The sequence below is a fragment of the Papio anubis genome, chromosome 5 (assembly GCF_008728515.1).
Source record: "Papio anubis isolate 15944 chromosome 5, Panubis1.0, whole genome shotgun sequence".
In the NCBI taxonomy this organism is placed as follows: domain Eukaryota; kingdom Metazoa; phylum Chordata; class Mammalia; order Primates; family Cercopithecidae; genus Papio; species Papio anubis.
Genome location: NC_044980.1, coordinates 60,818,119 through 60,836,658, shown reverse-complemented (window position 1 = coordinate 60,836,658; position 18,540 = coordinate 60,818,119). Strand labels below are relative to the sequence as shown.

The window sequence follows — 18,540 nt, the reverse complement described above, 5'->3', positions numbered from 1 at the left end:
CTCTTTCTCTGTGTTTTTATCCCCCAGACTTAATTTTGGTTAAAATGATAAACCTTTCTTCTTCACTACTAAGGAAATGTTTAGTAAAATGTGAGTAAGAAAGGATTTGTATTTTGTCTTTTCACTGATACTTATCACAATTTCTCCAGTCTCACAGCTAATCATGCTCAGTGAATTATGATTAACTTTAGTTCAGGGTAGTGCTTTCTCTCAGTCAATTCTCAATCACTGGAGTTAAAATTATTCTTCCTTGTAACAGGTCTATGGATTACATATAGCATAGCCTTAAAATCTTTAGTTAGGAACAGAAAAGTTTAATATTAAGAGAAAAAATACTATAAAGAATAGTTTTTAAAAACTCTCAGTTATTCCTATTGTACACTGCTTTTTGCTTACTACATCATTAGTTTATGACCAAAGAAACTCAAGAGATAATGACTGTATCAGCTTTGAAGAAAGGTTTAGAACTAAGCCATGGAAGAACTCAGAGGAAATCAAGGCTTCTAGCCCAGAGTAAACATTTTTTTCCTGGAAACATTAAAACACTTAAAATTTGGGGTTTTCTCTTCTACAAACTAAAAGTATTGGTCTAGTGTAGGTACTCACTCGAAAAATGTGCCCACCAGAACCTCTTCCATCTGCAACACTCAAGGCAAGACTGCCTTGGCTGCTATGCAAATCCCTAGAGCTGCCATAGTGAAAACTGCTTACAGCAGTAAAATTGGAATTAAAGGACCTTGACAGCATGCTCTGAATAAAGAGGGGATAGATTTAACAGAGATTAGTGTAGCATGCAAAATCCACGAGACATGTTATATATGCAGACTTATTTTCAAGTAACCCCAAAACCAGAGAAGTATCATGCAACACTAATTTTCAGAGTCACTGAAAGAAATTGGAACCATTTACCATGTATTTACATGACAACATATACATATACACAAATTACATGTAAATACAACCATTCGCATGTTTAAGCAAAGGAAGTACAGACATATAACTGCTTTTAGAATGCTATTTCCTTTACTCCTAACACATCTTTTATGTCAGAAAATAGGAACTGACGCCATATGCAGATCTATGTGTATCTAAAGTCATACACAGAACAGAAATTAATTTATCTATATAAAGATAAATTTTACCAACACCCAATAATTCTAAGTCAAATGAATTTTTAGAGATCTACTTCATTTTATGCAAATTCTAATGTATTAAATAAACAGTGTTTAAATATACATAACACAAAATATATTTGCAAAAAATACCATTTCAATTTTTTTTTATTTTTTTAAGAGGTAGACTCCCAGTCTGGAGTACCATAGCATGCTCCTGGCTCACGGCAACCTCAAACTCCTGGGCTCAAATGATATTGCCTCCTGAGCAGACAGAACTACAGGTCCTCAACACCACACCTGACTAGTTGTTATTATTATTTTTTTTGCAGAGACAAGGTCTCACAACATTTGACCAGGGTGGTCTCAAACTCCTTCCTTCAAACAATCCTTTTGCCTCAGCCTCCTAAACTGCTGGGATTACAGGTGTGAGCCACTGTGCCCAACCACATTTCAATTTCTAAATGTTTAGATGTTTAGAAAAATATCTTGCATTACAGAACAGTTTTAACATACACAAACTTATGATATACCCTTTTTATTTTTTAAAGAGACAAGAGTCTTGCTATGTTACCCAGGCTGGCTTCAAATTCCTGGGCTCAAGCCATCCTCCTGCCTCAGGCTCCTGAGTAGCTGGGACCACAGGTGTGCACCACCGTGCCTGGCTAATTTTTTTTTATTTTTAATGGAGACAGGGTCTCACCATATTGCCCAGGCTGGCAAATATAACTTTTAAAATGCTCCTGCTGCTCTAAAATTACAACAAGAAGAAAACGAGAAAATGTGTGGCAAATTTTCCCCATTCAAATAAACTCGTATTAAAGATCACTGTATTTTAGGAGTTAGTGGTGGCCTTTGCTGCCTAAATTTAAAGAGCCATTGATGGAATCCTCTCACAAACTGAGTTCATATGAATACCTAATTGCTAATCCCAGAACTGCCTGAAGATGTACCTCAATAAACGCACTGCCTGATTCCCGCTGTTCCACTTGTTTATGAACTGCTGTTCTTTCATGTGAGTACCTTTAGTCATGTCCCTGATGAGGGCTTAACAGTCTAACTGGGGAAACCACATTTTGAGCATGGCTTATTATTAATACAGAAATATCATAACAAGCATTTCTGTATTACTCTTAGCAAATATATTCCTTCTCAAAATTTGAAGTTGACATCTGATGCCAAGAAACAATACAAGATTCCAGAAAGAAAAGGATCCATAAAATTACCATGTACACTTCCAGTTATTCTGTGAATTCTAACATAAAAGCTAAACTTATAGCCCAGACCTGCATCTTCCCAAACCATTTCACCAAGGATAAGATTTAGCAGAAGCAATTCGGAGGTTTCATAAACATTTGACTGGAATAAAAAAATAAATCATTCATACATACATAAATAACAGACACACACACATTTGCTGTGCAGAGAGCTTTAATGTGTTATTGACTCAAGTGGCCTGATTAACCCTTTACACAGATCTTGCAGCAAAGCCTTCTCTGTCATCTCTAAACACATGAGCTTACTGTAAATATTTTACTGACGAATAAAGCTGAAGCTCAAAACAGGTCTGGTTTTAAATTCAGGTTTGTGCAGACATCCACATAAAACCGCTTCCTGTCACAACACATTGTGCAGTGCTCAATTAAATGCTAGGCATAATGTCCCAGGCAATGTTGTTCATTACATGCTGATAGTTGTATAATAACAAGTGAACCTAACACTTACCATGCTGTGTTAATCATATTATGGTTTGGAATGCTTAATATCTGAGTTCTCATAAGGAATGTTAGTAAATGCTGATAGTAACCATTCACCTTTGAAATATAAAGTTCTTATTCCTTTTCAAATTTTGCTTATTAGTTTAATTAAGTAAATTTTGAAATTTTTAAGGTGACATCTACTACTTTACATCTTTGGATTCGAGGTAGGTTTTTTTGTTTGTTTTTTTGTTTTGTTTTGTTTTTGGCAGTGGGAGGTAAGAGGGGTGACTATTAAAAGGTTTAAAAACTAATTAAGTTTCAATAGATTATCTGTTATTACTAACTCTCGGCTGAGTAAAGTAGCAAATTTTAATTTGGGAACTGACCTCATGAGGTAGGCCAGACATTGTGAAAGCCACTAGGGAAACATTTTTACATGTCTACTTTGCCATTAGAATTAAGATGGTGGGTGTAGGGGAGTGAATGGAGATCCTCCATCATCTTCTACCACTTTGAATCAATGCTTTGAAGTCTGGAGTCTAAATCCTGCTGCTATTAAAGTAGTTAATTAGTAATATATTTATGTAGCACTTTCAATCTGCTTCTAATGCCCATACATTCTGATTACACCATCTAATGAATAAGAGCATGAATGTAGCATAAAGTAGTTTCTATAAATAAAACAGGGACAATTTTCAAAATTATAAGATTTTAGAATGTTTTGAACATATGAAAAGAAAGCATCCCCACAATGAGACTTGCAGAGTATTGAGTAATTTGCCAGTGAAAATTAACTCTTTATTTCTGCAAGTCTCACAACTACTTTGTGATTTCAGTACTTTAGGTTATATAATGTTAGATATGGTTCTTTCGAGTTGTCTGAGAGTGGTTTAACGTGATTCTACCACCATTCTCCTAAAAATAATTTTATTCAGTAAAATAATCCTAAAGTACTATATCTGCTCAGGAAGTAACAGTGGCTTCACCTTATTTATTGTGTCAACTTGAAATGTTTCTGACCAGCTTTTAAAGTTGTTCCCCCTCCTTCACATAACATATATATCATCCTGGGAAAATTAATTAATCTGCACCTAAATTTCCTTACTGAAAAATGGGATAACGAATAAATGGATGCCGGTTCACATACAAAGCAAAACACACACACACACACACACACACACACACACACACACACACACAGGTCAAAATTAATCTGAAAATCTCTGAAATCACTCAGAATGTACAGTTTTATTTATAGACCCTATATAGTAAAGTTGAAAACCACTTACCTAGGTTAAAGGAAGAACAAAGGTAAAATCTAGGTACAAATGTTTGGTTATTCAAATTCAGTATCTTCAAAACCAACTAAGTTATTTTTTTGCCAAACTTTTATATTATACCACAATGCTTTAAAGACTTCATTTCCCTAACTACCAGAACGTTAAAAAAAAAAAAAAAAACTGATTTGGCAGGGCATGGTGGCTCACATCTGTAATCCCAGCACTTCGAGAGGCTGAAGTGAGAGGACTGCTTATCTGAGAGGCTGAAGCAAGAGGATTGCTTGAGGTCTGGAGTTTGAGACCAGCCTGGGCAACACAGCGAGACCCTGTCTCTATTTTTTAAAATTAATTAATTAATTAAGGTTGATAACCAAATATCCCAAATCAGAAACCCTGGCTACCTCTTCAATCTTTTTTCTCAATTCCTAAAACTAAGTAATTTTGACCCGTGTTTTTCAGACTCATCACCACGAGAGCCAAAATCCCAGATCAACTCTCTCTCATTTGGCTGTTTAATTATTGAAACTGTTTCCTAAGCTACTTCTTATCAATTCATCCTGAACACTTTTGCCTAAGATGTCCTAAAGTACTCTATCTACTCAGGAAATAACAGTGGCTCTCTCTTGTTTATTGTGTCAACTTGAAATTCTTCTGATGGGCTTTTAAAGTTGTTTCTCTCCACTACGTAACACATACCATCCTGGGAAAATTACCTAACTATTCTGTGCCTAAATTTCCTTATGGTAAAATGAGATAATAAAAATATCACACAGGACTCATGTGAAAATTGAGAAACATTTGTACAGCAAGGTAACTGTACAGTGATAGTAGTTTCTGGCACTTTGTAAGTACTAAATAAACTTTATATATTATGACTTTCTAATATCCATACTTTATTATCAAATGTTCTCAAAATAAATCCTTAATTCAACCAGGTTGAACTCCTTGTCTCTCTCTGCTTTCAGAATTCCTTCTTCATATATAGTTTTTACCTTAATCTATTAAACTTAATCCTATTTATCAAAATTGTAAGTTTTTCAAAAAGCACTATTTCTTGAATAATCCCATCTTCTGCGATTACTCTTGCATTTATCATTACCATTTTATCTTTCAAAATGAAAACATTTTAGAAATGTATCAAAAAGTCCCCAAATCTCACTGACAGATAATTACTAGCAGTACATTAACACATTTCATCTTTTGAACCAGTTATTTCCTAAACAATGAAATAATCTTCTGAACTATATTTTCTGAAGAAGAGATGACTAATAATGAAATCATGAAGGAAATACCAAATTTCTATTGAAATTTCTATTTTTGTTAGTTTTACGTATGTATGTACGTATGTAAGTGTGTGAATGAATACAAATGTCTCTATTGACATTTTATTGGTATTGTTTCTGACAGGTAAGTATATATAACAGAAATATTATTCAAGATCATCATCCTTGATAAATAGGTATTTAAAACAAATTTTTGGAAGCTAAACATACAGAGACTATCTTCACTTTCTAAAAAGGCCTTAATCTTTGATATAATAAATCTGTTTATATTTTAAAATTACGAACTACATTTAAATTTTTAAGAAAAATAATTTTACCATCATAAAATAACCTATTGCACAGTATTTTGTTGTTTTAAAAAATAACTTTAATCAGCTGATAATTTCTTTATATTTAAAAGATGGTGATGATGAGGATGAAGATAATAGCAATAAACACTTATTTAGCACTTAAGTTATATATGCCAGGTACCATTCTAAGTGCTTTGCATGTATTCACCCATTTAATTTTTAAGCAATCCTGGTAGTTCCTTTTATTGCACCTAATATACACATCAACCAAGGTAAGGAAAGTCAAAGTTACTTGTCCAAGTAGCTAACTGAGCAGCAGAGCTAGGATTCTGAACTGTTAAGACTAAAATGTCTCTCTAAATGCTTTAAAAAAATTTTTTTTAAAGTAATTCTTTAAAAATTTAAATTCTTTTAAAAATGTGGTTTATAAAACATGAATCCATTTAAGATAAAACTTTCACATATGTTAGATAAAAACAGTCTCACGTGTGAATACTTTTTAAGAACTGAAACAGGCAAACACAGCATACATTTAAGAAAGACATGGAGTCAGGCATGGTGGCTCATGCCTGTAATCCCAGCACTTTGGGAGGCCAAGGCGAGCGGATCACCTGAGGTCAGGAGTTCGAGACCAGCCTGACCAACATGGAGAAACCCTGTCTCTACTAAAAATACAAAATTAGCTGGGCGTGGTGGCACATGCCTGTAATCCCAGCTACTAGGGAGGCTGAGGCAGGAGATTCGCTTGAACCTGGAAGGTGGAGGTTGCAGTGAGCCGAGATGGTGCCACTGCACTCCAGCCTGGGCAACAAGAGCAAAACTCCGTCAAGGAAAGGAAAGGGAAAGGGAAAGGGAGACATGGAGAATAAAATACCCTAAAAGAAATGCAGTAGAGCTATGGTAATGGCAGGATATGTACTTTGGTATTTGCTAGAAATGCTTCCCAACTGATGAGCTAGAAGATACTACAGTGTAGTCAACCAGTGGTCCAAAAGGCAGGAGTCTGGGCAAGCATATGATGAGAGAAGCACCCCATGTAACTTCAAAGTATGATATCCTTGAAAATGGGAGTCATCAGCTGCAGATTTGTGTTCACAGTTTGCCCTGTTTCTTTTCTTACAAGGCTTCTCTTTAGTTTCAATCAACTAATTCACACCTCTAAATAACTAGTGGAAACAACTAGGAAACTGGTGTCATATACTCTTCAAGAACCTGTACCGTGAATTTCAAAATATGTAAATATTTTAAGCAATTAAAAAAAAGCAGAGTGGCACACTGAACAATGAGATAGTTACTACTTGCTTCTTATGTACTAAAATCCAGGTATATCTCTGTCAGACAGGAGTAGGAGAACAGCCATATAAGATGTAAACTACACAGAACAGAAAAACCAAACTCATCTCATCTTCCAAATCTCCCAATCCTCCTCTGTGTCCAGTAATAGCTAAAGACATTGCCAACAACCAGTTATTCAAGGCACAATCTCAAGCTTTATCCCTTTTCCTTTCTGATTGATTACAGGAATATTCAATCAGAAGTAAACTCTTGTTAAAAGTCTATTTCAGAACTCTCTCTTGAACTCGTTTGTCTTGACTGCACTGATAACACTTCACATTTCATTTCTTATCTAGATTACTAAATGGCATCACAACTCAATCTCTTTGACTACAGCCTCTTCCCCTAAAATCTAGTTTCACAATGTCACCAGAAATTTATTTATAAAACACACCTATGTTACTCTTATGTTACTCTTCTGCTTAAGACATTTCCAAGTGCCTTAGAAAAAGCACAAAAGTTCAAATAGCCTCAACAGTGTGTACAGAGTTACTAGATGAAATAAAATGGATAGATGAGAATGAAGTAGCCTAATGCTTTACCTATTTAAAGTTTATATAAAGTTGAGGACTGCACTAAAAAGAACAATTATAGGCTGAGATTTCATGTAAACTGATAAGAGGTACTAATCATATATTTTAGGCATTTCTGAAAATTTTACTTAAGGAATTTTAAAAAATGGCTAATTGAAGTTGTATGTTCACCTGTTTTTAAGAACACATTTATATTTAATAAAGAAAGAAAGATAATGCTTGCGTAAAATCTAGTGAGTAAACATAAAGTCAAATCTTAAAGAAAGATCATGTCTTGTACACTTGGGCCACATGACTATGGTACTCATACTGGTTTTACAAGGATATATATTTACATTTTTAACTCCTTTCAAAAGACGAACATCTACACATAAAATTATAAATTGAACATGAGCATCAGTTATTTAAGCAACTACTGCTAAGCCACACTAGAGCCACAGAAACACTTAACTGAGTTTAAGTAGGTCAGAAATGCAGAAATTCAGAAAAGTTAAGAATAAACGCCATGCCAGAAGCCATCTGTGTCAGTGACAATGTTAGTTCATATACTGTGGACTGGGGAAAAAATATTAGATGAAATATTTACATATGCAATACATTTTTTGTTATTCTGTTAACTATATAGTAAACTTTTTTATATTTAATCAACAATTATTAATAGCAAAGTTCAGAAAATGCTAAACAGAGATACATGTATTATTTTTAGTATATGTGCACAATCTCAAAGAGACAGACACATAAACATATAAAATTAATATTTTTGTTAGAAACAGTGGGGAGTAAAGGAGAGGATAGAAACACACATTATCATCCCAATTGTCCTGGCTGAGTTTAAATTTGGAACTCTATTCCCAGTACCAGAGAAAAACACCTAGAATATAAAGAGATAATCAGTAATTCAGAGACTCTTGTTTCATCTTGTTTAGAAAACAAAGAGTGTCAATTAAGGAAAATAATTAAGTTCATAAAGAAAAGAATGAAAAACTCACGTTCAATTACCTTTTCTAACTTTTTGGCTTCAATATGTCGAAGTACTTGTTCTCTCCAGTCATGAGGAACTTTACTTTTTCCTGGAGGATCTAATAAAGAATGCTCAGAACCAACCCTTGCATTTGGTCTTTTTGAAGGACTAGTCCGTGAATAATTGAAATCACTAACTGACATAGTTCTCTCTGGTATTTCATTAACAGAGGGTCGAGCACTCTGAGGTCTTGATGCATTTGGACCATCTATGCTGTATGTTCGTGCAGAAAGAGGTCTCTGTGATCCTGGCATCATTTGAGGAGTTCTTCCCACTGAGTGGAACTCTCTGTATGATAAATAATCTCCTTCAGGAATCTGGGCCCGCCTGGTAGAACCTGGATCACCAAGATTTACAGAGGCTGTGGAGGACACACTACTTTGTCGCTGAATTGTACTTCGAGTTACTGCAGGAGTAAGTCGGTCGTTTGGTGAGATGGCCCACATTTCCCCATGTCTCGCTGGGCCAAGTCTCTGATGTAAATGGTATGCAGTATTAGCTCGAACATTGTTATGGTTAGAGAAATTCAGATTGGCAGAATGTTTAGCATAACTTTGATTTTCTGTGCTCTCTGATCTAGGAAGGCGCTGAGGAGGAAAACTGGCATGATCTATTTGGGGATTTTGTTTGGAGTGCCACAAGGTGTCTTTGACTGCAGCACTGCTACTGTATTGGATATTATACTGTGGAGGACCATATATTTGAGGTGTAGATTGTGGGCCACTTGTGGGACCTCTTATTATATTTGGTTCTTCGGGATTATGATTTGAATCGAACTTGAAAATTGCCTTTGTTCCTGATATTAAATCAGAAGATGAAGAAGAACCAGTAAATACCTGCAATGGTTGATCATACAACAGTGTGGCAGACTTGCTCCTGACTATATTTTTTCCATCGACAGTAGATGTGATTTTAACGGTTGTACTTGGTTGCTGAGGTCCATTATCACTAAGAATATCATAGATTTTTAGCCCTCCAATCTCCATATTAGTTATGCTATGAGATTTCACAACAGATCCAACTGGACCACTTTTCTGAGGGGAGAGATCTTCAGTGCTTTTGGAAATACCTAAGTCAACAGAACAATCACTGTCATGTGGTTCAGTCCTATTAGGAGACTGTGAAGTTTCCTCAGAATGTCCATTTACCTTATTTACAGATTCCAAATTAGGATACTTGTTTCCATTTTCCAAGTGCTCAGTTTCCTCTTTAGAATTAATGCTTAAAAAGCTTGTTCCAAGCATGATATCCTGTGGTTTTGATCTTTCCATCTCTGGTTGAAACGTATCATTAGTTATAAGCTTATTAAGATTCATATTGATGTGATCTAATTTGTGAGTGTCATCAGCTGTGGCTGTTGAGTCAACACTTTTCTCAATTAGAACTAATCGCTCTTCGATATTCAAATCATATTCAGGTAAGTTAAAATCTTTTTTATCATGAGCTTTGAACTTTTCCTCTGTTGAATTGTTTAAAATATCTCCATTTTGTAAAAGGCTGTTAAAATTTTCATCTTCTTGCCTAAAATAAAGATAATTTTATGAAAAACATAATAAAGCCAAACTTTCTTAGTAACAGGGAACATTAATAAATAAATTGCGTAGGTAGACAAGTTAAAAAACTTAATAAATTAAGTCAAAGACAAAAGGCATTTATTATCAAGTATGTAATTTAGAAATATTATCTTAATAGAGCTTTATATTCAGTTGCAGACAAGTAATACAATTAAGTTATAGATAAAACCAAGATTAATTTTCATCAATATGCTCAATCTAATTTGTCACAAAATTCAAAGGGCTGAACTATGAATAAAATTAGAATTTTTAATCTGCTGCATCTTTTCATGAATATGCTAAAAAAACAAAATGCTTGAAGGAGGGCAAATATATGGAAAGAAAACTAGTAACATGAATAGTGGAGTAAAGCGCACAGGACATTTTTACAGTTAATTTTGAAGCCTTACATTATTAACCAAATTAACCACAGTTAACGAAGTACACAGTTGTTATTACATTCAAATATACAGGTAAGAAAACTGTACAAAGCAAAGAACTGAATAATTGTCCAAAGTTTTATATCAAATATGTAAAAGGCATAAAAAGATACATGAAGTCTAATCACTCTTCTAAGTAGCTAGCTGTATTTGGCAAATACTTTTCAAAGTGTCACTCCAAAATTATAGAAAATATTTTATTTTTACCTGGTGGTATAAAGTATTTGTGTCCTCTTGAATACATATTCAAGTTATGTTTCCACAAAAATCCCCTAATACTGGGTCTTCCCATTACAAAAAAGAAAACTTTCATTACTAGAAACACAGCACAAAAAGGTGTTGCTGTATTCCTTGCTTAGGCTTTATTCATTATATTAAAAGCAGGATTTAGAAAATATACCACTTTCCCAACAATAAAAAAAATTTTATTATTCAACAAATTAATACGATAATATCTAGGAGGTTATAAAAATTAGTATTTTAAACAGTGGCTCATAGCTCAAATTCAAAGAATAGAAATAAATGATTGATTGTAATTACACAATACCTTAACTCATTTTCAGGCATAAAATTCACGTCCCTTTTCCAACAATACACATTAATATACAAATTTTACTTAAATACGCCTGAAATTTAAGAACAACTCTAAATGACTGTTAAAAATATCCATACATTAAGCTTTTGGTTTAGTAGTAACCCCAAGTAACCCTATTTTTTTTTTTTTTTTTTGAGACAGGGTCTCAATTCTGTCACCCATGCTGGAGTGCAGTAGCCTGATCATGACTTGCTGCAGCCTAAACCTCCCAGGCTACAGAACCTCCCACCTTGGCCTCCTGAGTAGCTGGGACTACAGGCATGTGCCAACATACCTGGCTAATTTTTTTGTAGAGACATGGTTTCACCATGTTGCCCAAGCTGGTCTTGAACTCCTGGACACAAGCAATCTATAGTCTTAGTCTCAAAAATTGCTGGGATTACAGGTATTCTACCACATCCAGCCAACCCCAATCTCTTTTTTTTTTTTTTTGAGACACGGTCTAGCTCTGTCACCCAAGCTGGAGTGTGGTGGTGTGATCACAGCTCACTGCAACTTCCGCCTCCTAGGCTCAAGTGATCCTTCTAACTCAGCCTCCCAGGTACCTGGGACTACAGGCACATGCCACCACACATGGCCAACTTTTGTACTTTTTTTGGTAGAGATGGGGTTTCACCATGTTGCCCAGGCTGGTCTTGAACTCCTGGACTCAAGCTATCCACCTGCTTCAGCCTCCCGAAGTGTACAGGTTTAAGCCACCACATCCAGCCCATCTTTCTAACAAACAGAGTTTAGCTGATAGAATAACACTATGGTAGAATGGCAGGGCCTTACTCTGATAACCAAATTTATTTTTTTCTTTTCAAACCCACTGCCAACATTATAAACAACCAATTTCTCAAGAGCCTAAATAATAAAATGTGTTTTAGACTTCAGCTAAATTCCAGGCTATACAAATTAACATTTATCTCTCTCAGTGAGTGTGTCCTCCAAAATTAAGCCTAAGCCAAATATACACCACCAGTCAAGAGTATTTGAATGAATCCTTTAATGGCAGCCCCCAAAATGATTCTGCATTTCTAACTATAAAAATACTCCTTTCAATTTATATTACCTCAAATATGTTTATGTTGCCATATCTAAAAATATATAAATATTCAACTTTTTAACCAGGATATTGAGAATCTAGTCTATTCTTCCCCATTTGAAAATCTAATTTAAGATGGAAATGTATAAAAACTAAATAGAAAATCAGCAATAGAAATGGGGAAAGAAAACATATTGCTGGAACCACTTCTATAGTATTTATTTATTAAACCCTATATGTTTATATATTCGTTATCTGCCTTACTACTTCTATTTATTGTATAAATGAAAAACTGTAAAAGATGTTCACACACCTGATTTTGGAATTAGTATCAATATGAGTTTGTTTCACTGGAGAGCAGAGTGAGGTGTCCTGACTACTATCAGTATTAAGAGAAACTGAATCAGACATCCGAGATGGAGAAGAACAATTGCTGTTATTCTGATTGCTATTGTGTGTAACTTCATCTGATAAAGAATCTGTTTCCTTTGTATCATCTGAAACAAAACAAATTTAGTATCAATGATAAATTCCCCAAGAATTGTGTGAAATGTTTTTCAGTGATGACATATGGCAATTATACCGTCCTGGTTCTTAAGAAAATCGGAAGCACCCCAGAAATTCAGTCCTAATACAAAGACTAAATTTTTAGATGGTGATATAATTTTTTAAAAAGTAACCAATGTTGGGGTTACTAAGAATTTGATTTAGTTACTGACAAGGTGATATTATTATGTACTGCTTTCTAGGGTCAGTTAATTTCAGTGAATATGCTTTTCACCCATTTACAATTGGAAAAACTGATGATGGAAATATAATTTACAACCTTTTTGAACTTATCTGGGCAAGAAATTATTTCATACATATATGGAATTTTTTCCCCGTCCACTCTAATAAAAATAAGCAATTCAGTCAATCTACAAACATATAATTACCAAACAAATCAAGGAATTTTCAAAGGTCAGCTCTTCCTTAATGTTTTTAAAACGTTTCATAGACTTGTTTATGAATGGTAAACTCTCAATATGTGAGGTGGTTGTGTGTGTAGCAATTATATGAACAGAAACAGACAAGTGTTCATATTCCATAATGGGTAGTATAAAAAGTAGTATTTTTTCAATGTAGTGCTAAAAAGGTTGTTTTTTTAACTAACTCAATTCTAGCCAAATCATGGAAATAGTGTATATAGACATATCCATAGAAGATTATATGAATTAAGGATATCTTTGATGTTCTGAGATCTTAGGAGCACAGCTCAAGTAGTCCGGATTGTATTTACAGTTAACAGTAGCAAATGGGACTCTAAGTTTGATCTCAGTGTGTTTAGGTTTTGAGCTCTTAACTTAACCGTTAAAATAGATGGTTGTTAGGTTCTTTCTTAGATACATTCCACTTCCTCCTCATCATGGGGGCTATTGTGACAATTAGATAATAACACGTAAAATATTTAGCACAGTAACTAAGCAATTAGTGCTCAACAAATTTTAGGTATCACTACTACAAGTATTATGAACCCAAGCTATCCAAGGGCCACCTTGATAATAAGTATCATTGATGCCATAAAGACAAACGGTTAAACATTTGAGGATGATGATGTAAAGATACTCAGGTGCTGGAGCGGAGGGGTGAGGGAAGGGATAGATACCCTTCAAGATCTCTAAGAGTCTAAGATTGTCTTATATGAAAGAATGGCTGGCAGAGGTTGGACAGCGTGTAAAAAATGTTTTGCAATAGAATGAATAAAATAAGGTACTGTGCTGAAAGATATATTATCTAGCCTATTTGATGCAAAATTGTTCATTAGCCTCATTGTATGTCAAATCAGATATGTACACATGGATAAAATTAACTCAAGGCTCACACAGCAGGTAAGTGGCAGATATGAAATTACAATCCAGGCTTATGTGTCGGTAAAGTCCATCCTTTATAAGTAAATTTGCATGAGGAGAAAGAAAAGACTATCAAGGCCTTTCACTAAAAATGAGAGGGAAAGAGAACCTTTCAGAAAGCCAACCTTAAAAATTTGTTTCTAAAATGTTTCAAATAACATAATATTGAATGAAATTTATTCCAAAAAAATTTATAAATTTATTGAGGCAATTTCTACTCTTAGTACTTTCCTTCAACATCTAACCTTTTTTGTTATTACTAAGTGCTACAACTTTTGGCTGGTTAATAGAGGTTTCAATTAACGGTGGTCGCATCTCCGCCATTTTCATCTCTTCATCAGAAGAAAGTTCTTCAGATTCCTAGTAAAAAGCGGGGAGGGGGATAAAAATTAAATTTTTGTTTCTTCAAATAAATATTAAGTCATAAGACTTTAAAGGGAAAACAAATATTATAAACATATATTAAACCTTTTCAAGATATTGCAATAAAACACAACTAGTCCTTCCAAGCCTGTTTGTACAATTTGCACCTCTATCCTTTTCATGGCATCATTATCCTAATCAAACATTAGGATACTGCTCCCTCTATTCCCTTTTTTATACTGAGATATTCACGTGCTGCATCTGCTATAATATTCTCACAACTATAATAACTTTCAACCACATATAGCTCTATGAATTAGAGTAACACTCTATTAAAAGCCTTTAGTGGCTCCTCAAGACAACAGAACATTAAGTCCAGACTTCTTAGCTTGGCTTTTCAGAGCCCTGTAATCAGGGCCCTATCTACTCTACCGATCTTATTTCATAATATTGCCTCTGACTCATTCAGTAACGTAAAATGTTATTTTCCATGTGTTCCAAATGCCATTCTTTTGCTCTCATAATTCCTTCCCCTTTTATTCCATTCTCCTGTATCTGTGAATTAAAATCTTCCAAAACACAGGTGAAATGCCCCCTTCTCAAGGCAGCCATAAATCTTCCTTCTAAATTTTTGCAACACTTAGTACTTTTTTAACACACTTAGCACAGTGTATCCTTAATTATATGCACTCGCATTCATTTAAATCCCTATATCCACTTATCCATTCTGCCACCTTACCTCCAAACACAGTGCCTTACACATAAAAATTACACTAAATGAGTCATAAGTTCACTGTAACAAACCTAATAATTTTTTCACAGCCTATGTTACATTAGCTTCAGTACATACCATAGTGTATTGAGTGATATTAACCATCCTTTTTTTAAAAAAAAAATTATTCCTGTTGTAAATGACAGCTCACGGATAACCAGGAAAAGAGATGGTGTGCTTGAATGCACTTTGAAATTTTAGGGATGAAGATGTCTTAAATAGCCACTTGTAGCTAGTATACACTGCAGTGAACAATGCAGCTATAAATCAGAAACACTTCAGATATTCATATTAAAAAGTTACAGCTTCACTATTTTACATTACCATTAGCAGCGTATGAAGGGAATATAAAATGGTGCAATCATTTTTTATTCATGAAAATATATATCCACACAAAAACCTGTACACAAAAATTCACTGCAGACTTACTCATTACAGCCAAGAAGTGGAAATAACTCAAATGTCCATTAATTGAAGAATGGATAAACAAAGGGTGGATATACACAATGTAATATTATTCAGTCATAAAAATGGATGCTGTGTTGATATATGCTATAACATAGATAAACAAACACATTATGCTAAGTGAAACAAACCAGGCACAAAAGACCACATATTGTGTGATTCCACTTAAATGAAATGTCAAGAATAGGCAAATTTATAGCGGCATATAAAGTAGATTTTTGGTTGCCTAGCGCTGAAGGGGATAAAGAGTGAGGAGTAACAGGTAAGGAGTAGGGGATTTCTTTCTGGGGTGAGAAACATGTTCTAAAAGTGATTGTAGTAATGGCTGCACAATTTGGTAAATATACTAAAAGCCACTGAATTGAATACTTTAAATGAGTGATTTGTATGGTATGTGAGTTGTATCTCACATAAAGCTGTTTAAAAAAAAAGGTTCCAGGTCTTATTGATCCACTAGAAGAAACTCCACATCTAAAACTGTCTCAGACATTCAACCAAAAAACCTTTCACATTCAAGGATAAATGCATAAATAAGTTAAATAACTGGGTATGCTTATAGTAGTCTTTTCATTTTTAAGCTACAGAAATAAAAGCAATTATGTATTTTACAGTAGCCTCGACTACCTATAATCTAATTCACATAAACATCTGAATACAAAGGGCATAATAATTTGTAAGTTTAAAGTGACAAATGAGTGATATTTTTGCAGATATGAAATTTCTCAATGATGAATGCATTAATATACTTTCTACAATCAATATCAGGTCTTTAGCAACAATAAAATATTAAATTGAAAGTTCTTATGATTGCTCCAAAATAATCATAAAATCATACCTCAAAAACATCATCATGGTTAACAATATGCTTCAAGTCCTCAGAGGCTTTCATATTTGCAGTCACTGGTAAACTCCCAGGACTAATGTCAGCTTCAGGTTCATTGATCTTCTGTATAGAGTTTCCTATCATATATTTTTCTCTTTCATCAACTTTGCTTTTTACTGTAGTAGTACTTTCTGAGGTCTAAGTAAAAGAAAATATAAAGAGTTCATATTCTTTTAAGTTTTATATGTATTTTAAAGGTTCAGATAAAAATTTGTAAGCAATTTGCCAACTTCCAATTCTGGGACTAATCTCAAACACGAAAACTTTAAACATAGAAACCTGTGACAGTCACAGATAAAATGCTCATTTTAGGATCACGTGGCCCCCAAAGATCCATGAGCCACATTAAAATTTAAAAGTGAGCCAAGGTTACTTTCCTCTTAGAAACTGCAAGGCTTGTAAGTGTGGACAACTGAGTCACTTAGCTCAGCATACTCAACTCCGGATGGTTAAAATTGTTTTCTGCTCATTGTGGACTGAATAGTAACTCTAATGACATGTAAAACTTTTGTTTCTGTGATACAATAATGTGTGTGTGGCAAAGTCCTAAAGGAATATACCATTTAGGAATTTGTGAAAGTTTCTGAAACATCCCAAGGAAATGAATGCCAACTGTCTGTCATTGCAATTACATTTAAAATGAGAATGGGGCAAAATGGATCAATATTACTGGGGGAAAAAAATTTCCATCGTAATAATTTTTCTGGCATTCATTATGTTCTTTGTTCAGACAATGATTTTTTTAAAAGTTACGCTGACGCTACACTGCCAATTGGACATTCTATAGCCAGAGACTGGTAATGACAGTAATTATGGACTTCACTGATTATTACAGTTTCCCAGTTCAGGTAGCTGAGAACAAAACCTTAAACTGGCAAGTGCAGTCATGTGGCACTTTACAACAGTGGTATGTTCGGAGAAATTTGTTAGGTGATTTTTTTTACTCTGTGAACATCATAGAGTGTACTTACACAAACCTAGATGGTACAGCTTACTACACAAATAGGTTATACGTTATATAGCCTATGGCCCCGAGGCTACAAACCTGTATAACATGTTACTGTACTGAACACTATAGGCAATTCTGACACAATAGAAAGTATGTGTGTATGCAAACATATCTGAATATAGAAAAGTTGTGTTATGATGTCATTAGGCAATAGGAGTGCTTCAGCTCCATTGTATGTTTTTTCTTTTTTTGAGACAGTGTCTCGCTCTGTCACCCATGCTGGAGTGCTGTGGCATGATCACAGCTCACTGCAGCCTTGAATTCCTAGGCTCAAGGGATCCTCTCACCTCAAGTCTCCCAAGTAGCTAGGACTACAGGAGCATGCCACCATGCCCAGTTAATTTTTAAATTTTTTGTAGAGACAGGTTGTCTTGCTATGTTGCCCACGCTGGTCTTGAACTCCTGGCCTCCAGTGATCCTCCTGCCTAAGCCTCCCAAATAGCTAGGACAACAGGCACACATCACCAAGCACAGCATTTTTTTTTTTAACTTTCTGTAGAAACAGTCTCACCATGTTCATCAGGCTGGTCTCAAACTCCTGGGTGTAAGCGACCATCCCACCTCAAGTCTCCCAAAGTGCTGGGATTACAGGGGTGAGCCCCCATGGCCAGCCATCTCCCTTATATTCTTATTTTTTGTTTTTGAGACAGAGTGTTGCTCTGTTACTCAGGCTGGAGCACAGTGGTGTGATCTCAGCTCACTGCAACCCCTGCCTCATGGTTCAAGCGATTCTCCTGCCTCAGCCTCCTAAGTAGCTGGGATTACAGGTGCCCACCACCACGTCCAGCTAATTTTTGTACTTTTAGTTGAGATGGGGTTTTACCATGTTGGCCCAGGCTGGTCTCAAACTCCTGACCTCAAGTGATCTGCCTGCCTTGGCGTCCCAAAGTGCTGGGATTACAGGCGTGAGCCACTGCGTCCAGCCCCTTATACTCTTACAGGACCACCATCGTACGTATGTGAGCATGTTGGCTGAAATACCATTCTGTG

General features: G+C 34.9%; 1 protein-coding gene across 16 annotated transcripts in view; it reads right to left on the bottom strand.

Moving 5' to 3' along the window:
- The window catches only part of ERBIN (erbb2 interacting protein), a 150,354-nt gene that overhangs the window by 10,931 nt on the left and 120,883 nt on the right, over positions 1–18,540 (bottom strand). For 8 of the 16 annotated variants that reach the window (XM_021939393.2, XM_009208523.3, XM_021939396.2 and 5 more), the window contains 5 exons: positions 16,494–16,679; positions 14,304–14,418; positions 12,483–12,666; positions 8,533–10,075; positions 607–750 (listed from right to left, as the gene is read on the bottom strand). In XM_021939393.2, the coding sequence (XP_021795085.1) occupies positions 607–750; positions 8,533–10,075; positions 12,483–12,666; positions 14,304–14,418; positions 16,494–16,679 (2,172 nt within the window). Of the gene's footprint in view, positions 1–606; positions 751–6,448; positions 8,089–8,143; positions 8,405–8,532; positions 10,076–12,482; positions 12,667–14,303; positions 14,419–16,493; positions 16,680–18,540 lie in introns of those variants that run through there. The other 8 variants (XM_009208524.3, XM_009208527.3, XM_003899745.5 and 5 more) reach the window with 4 other exon arrangements.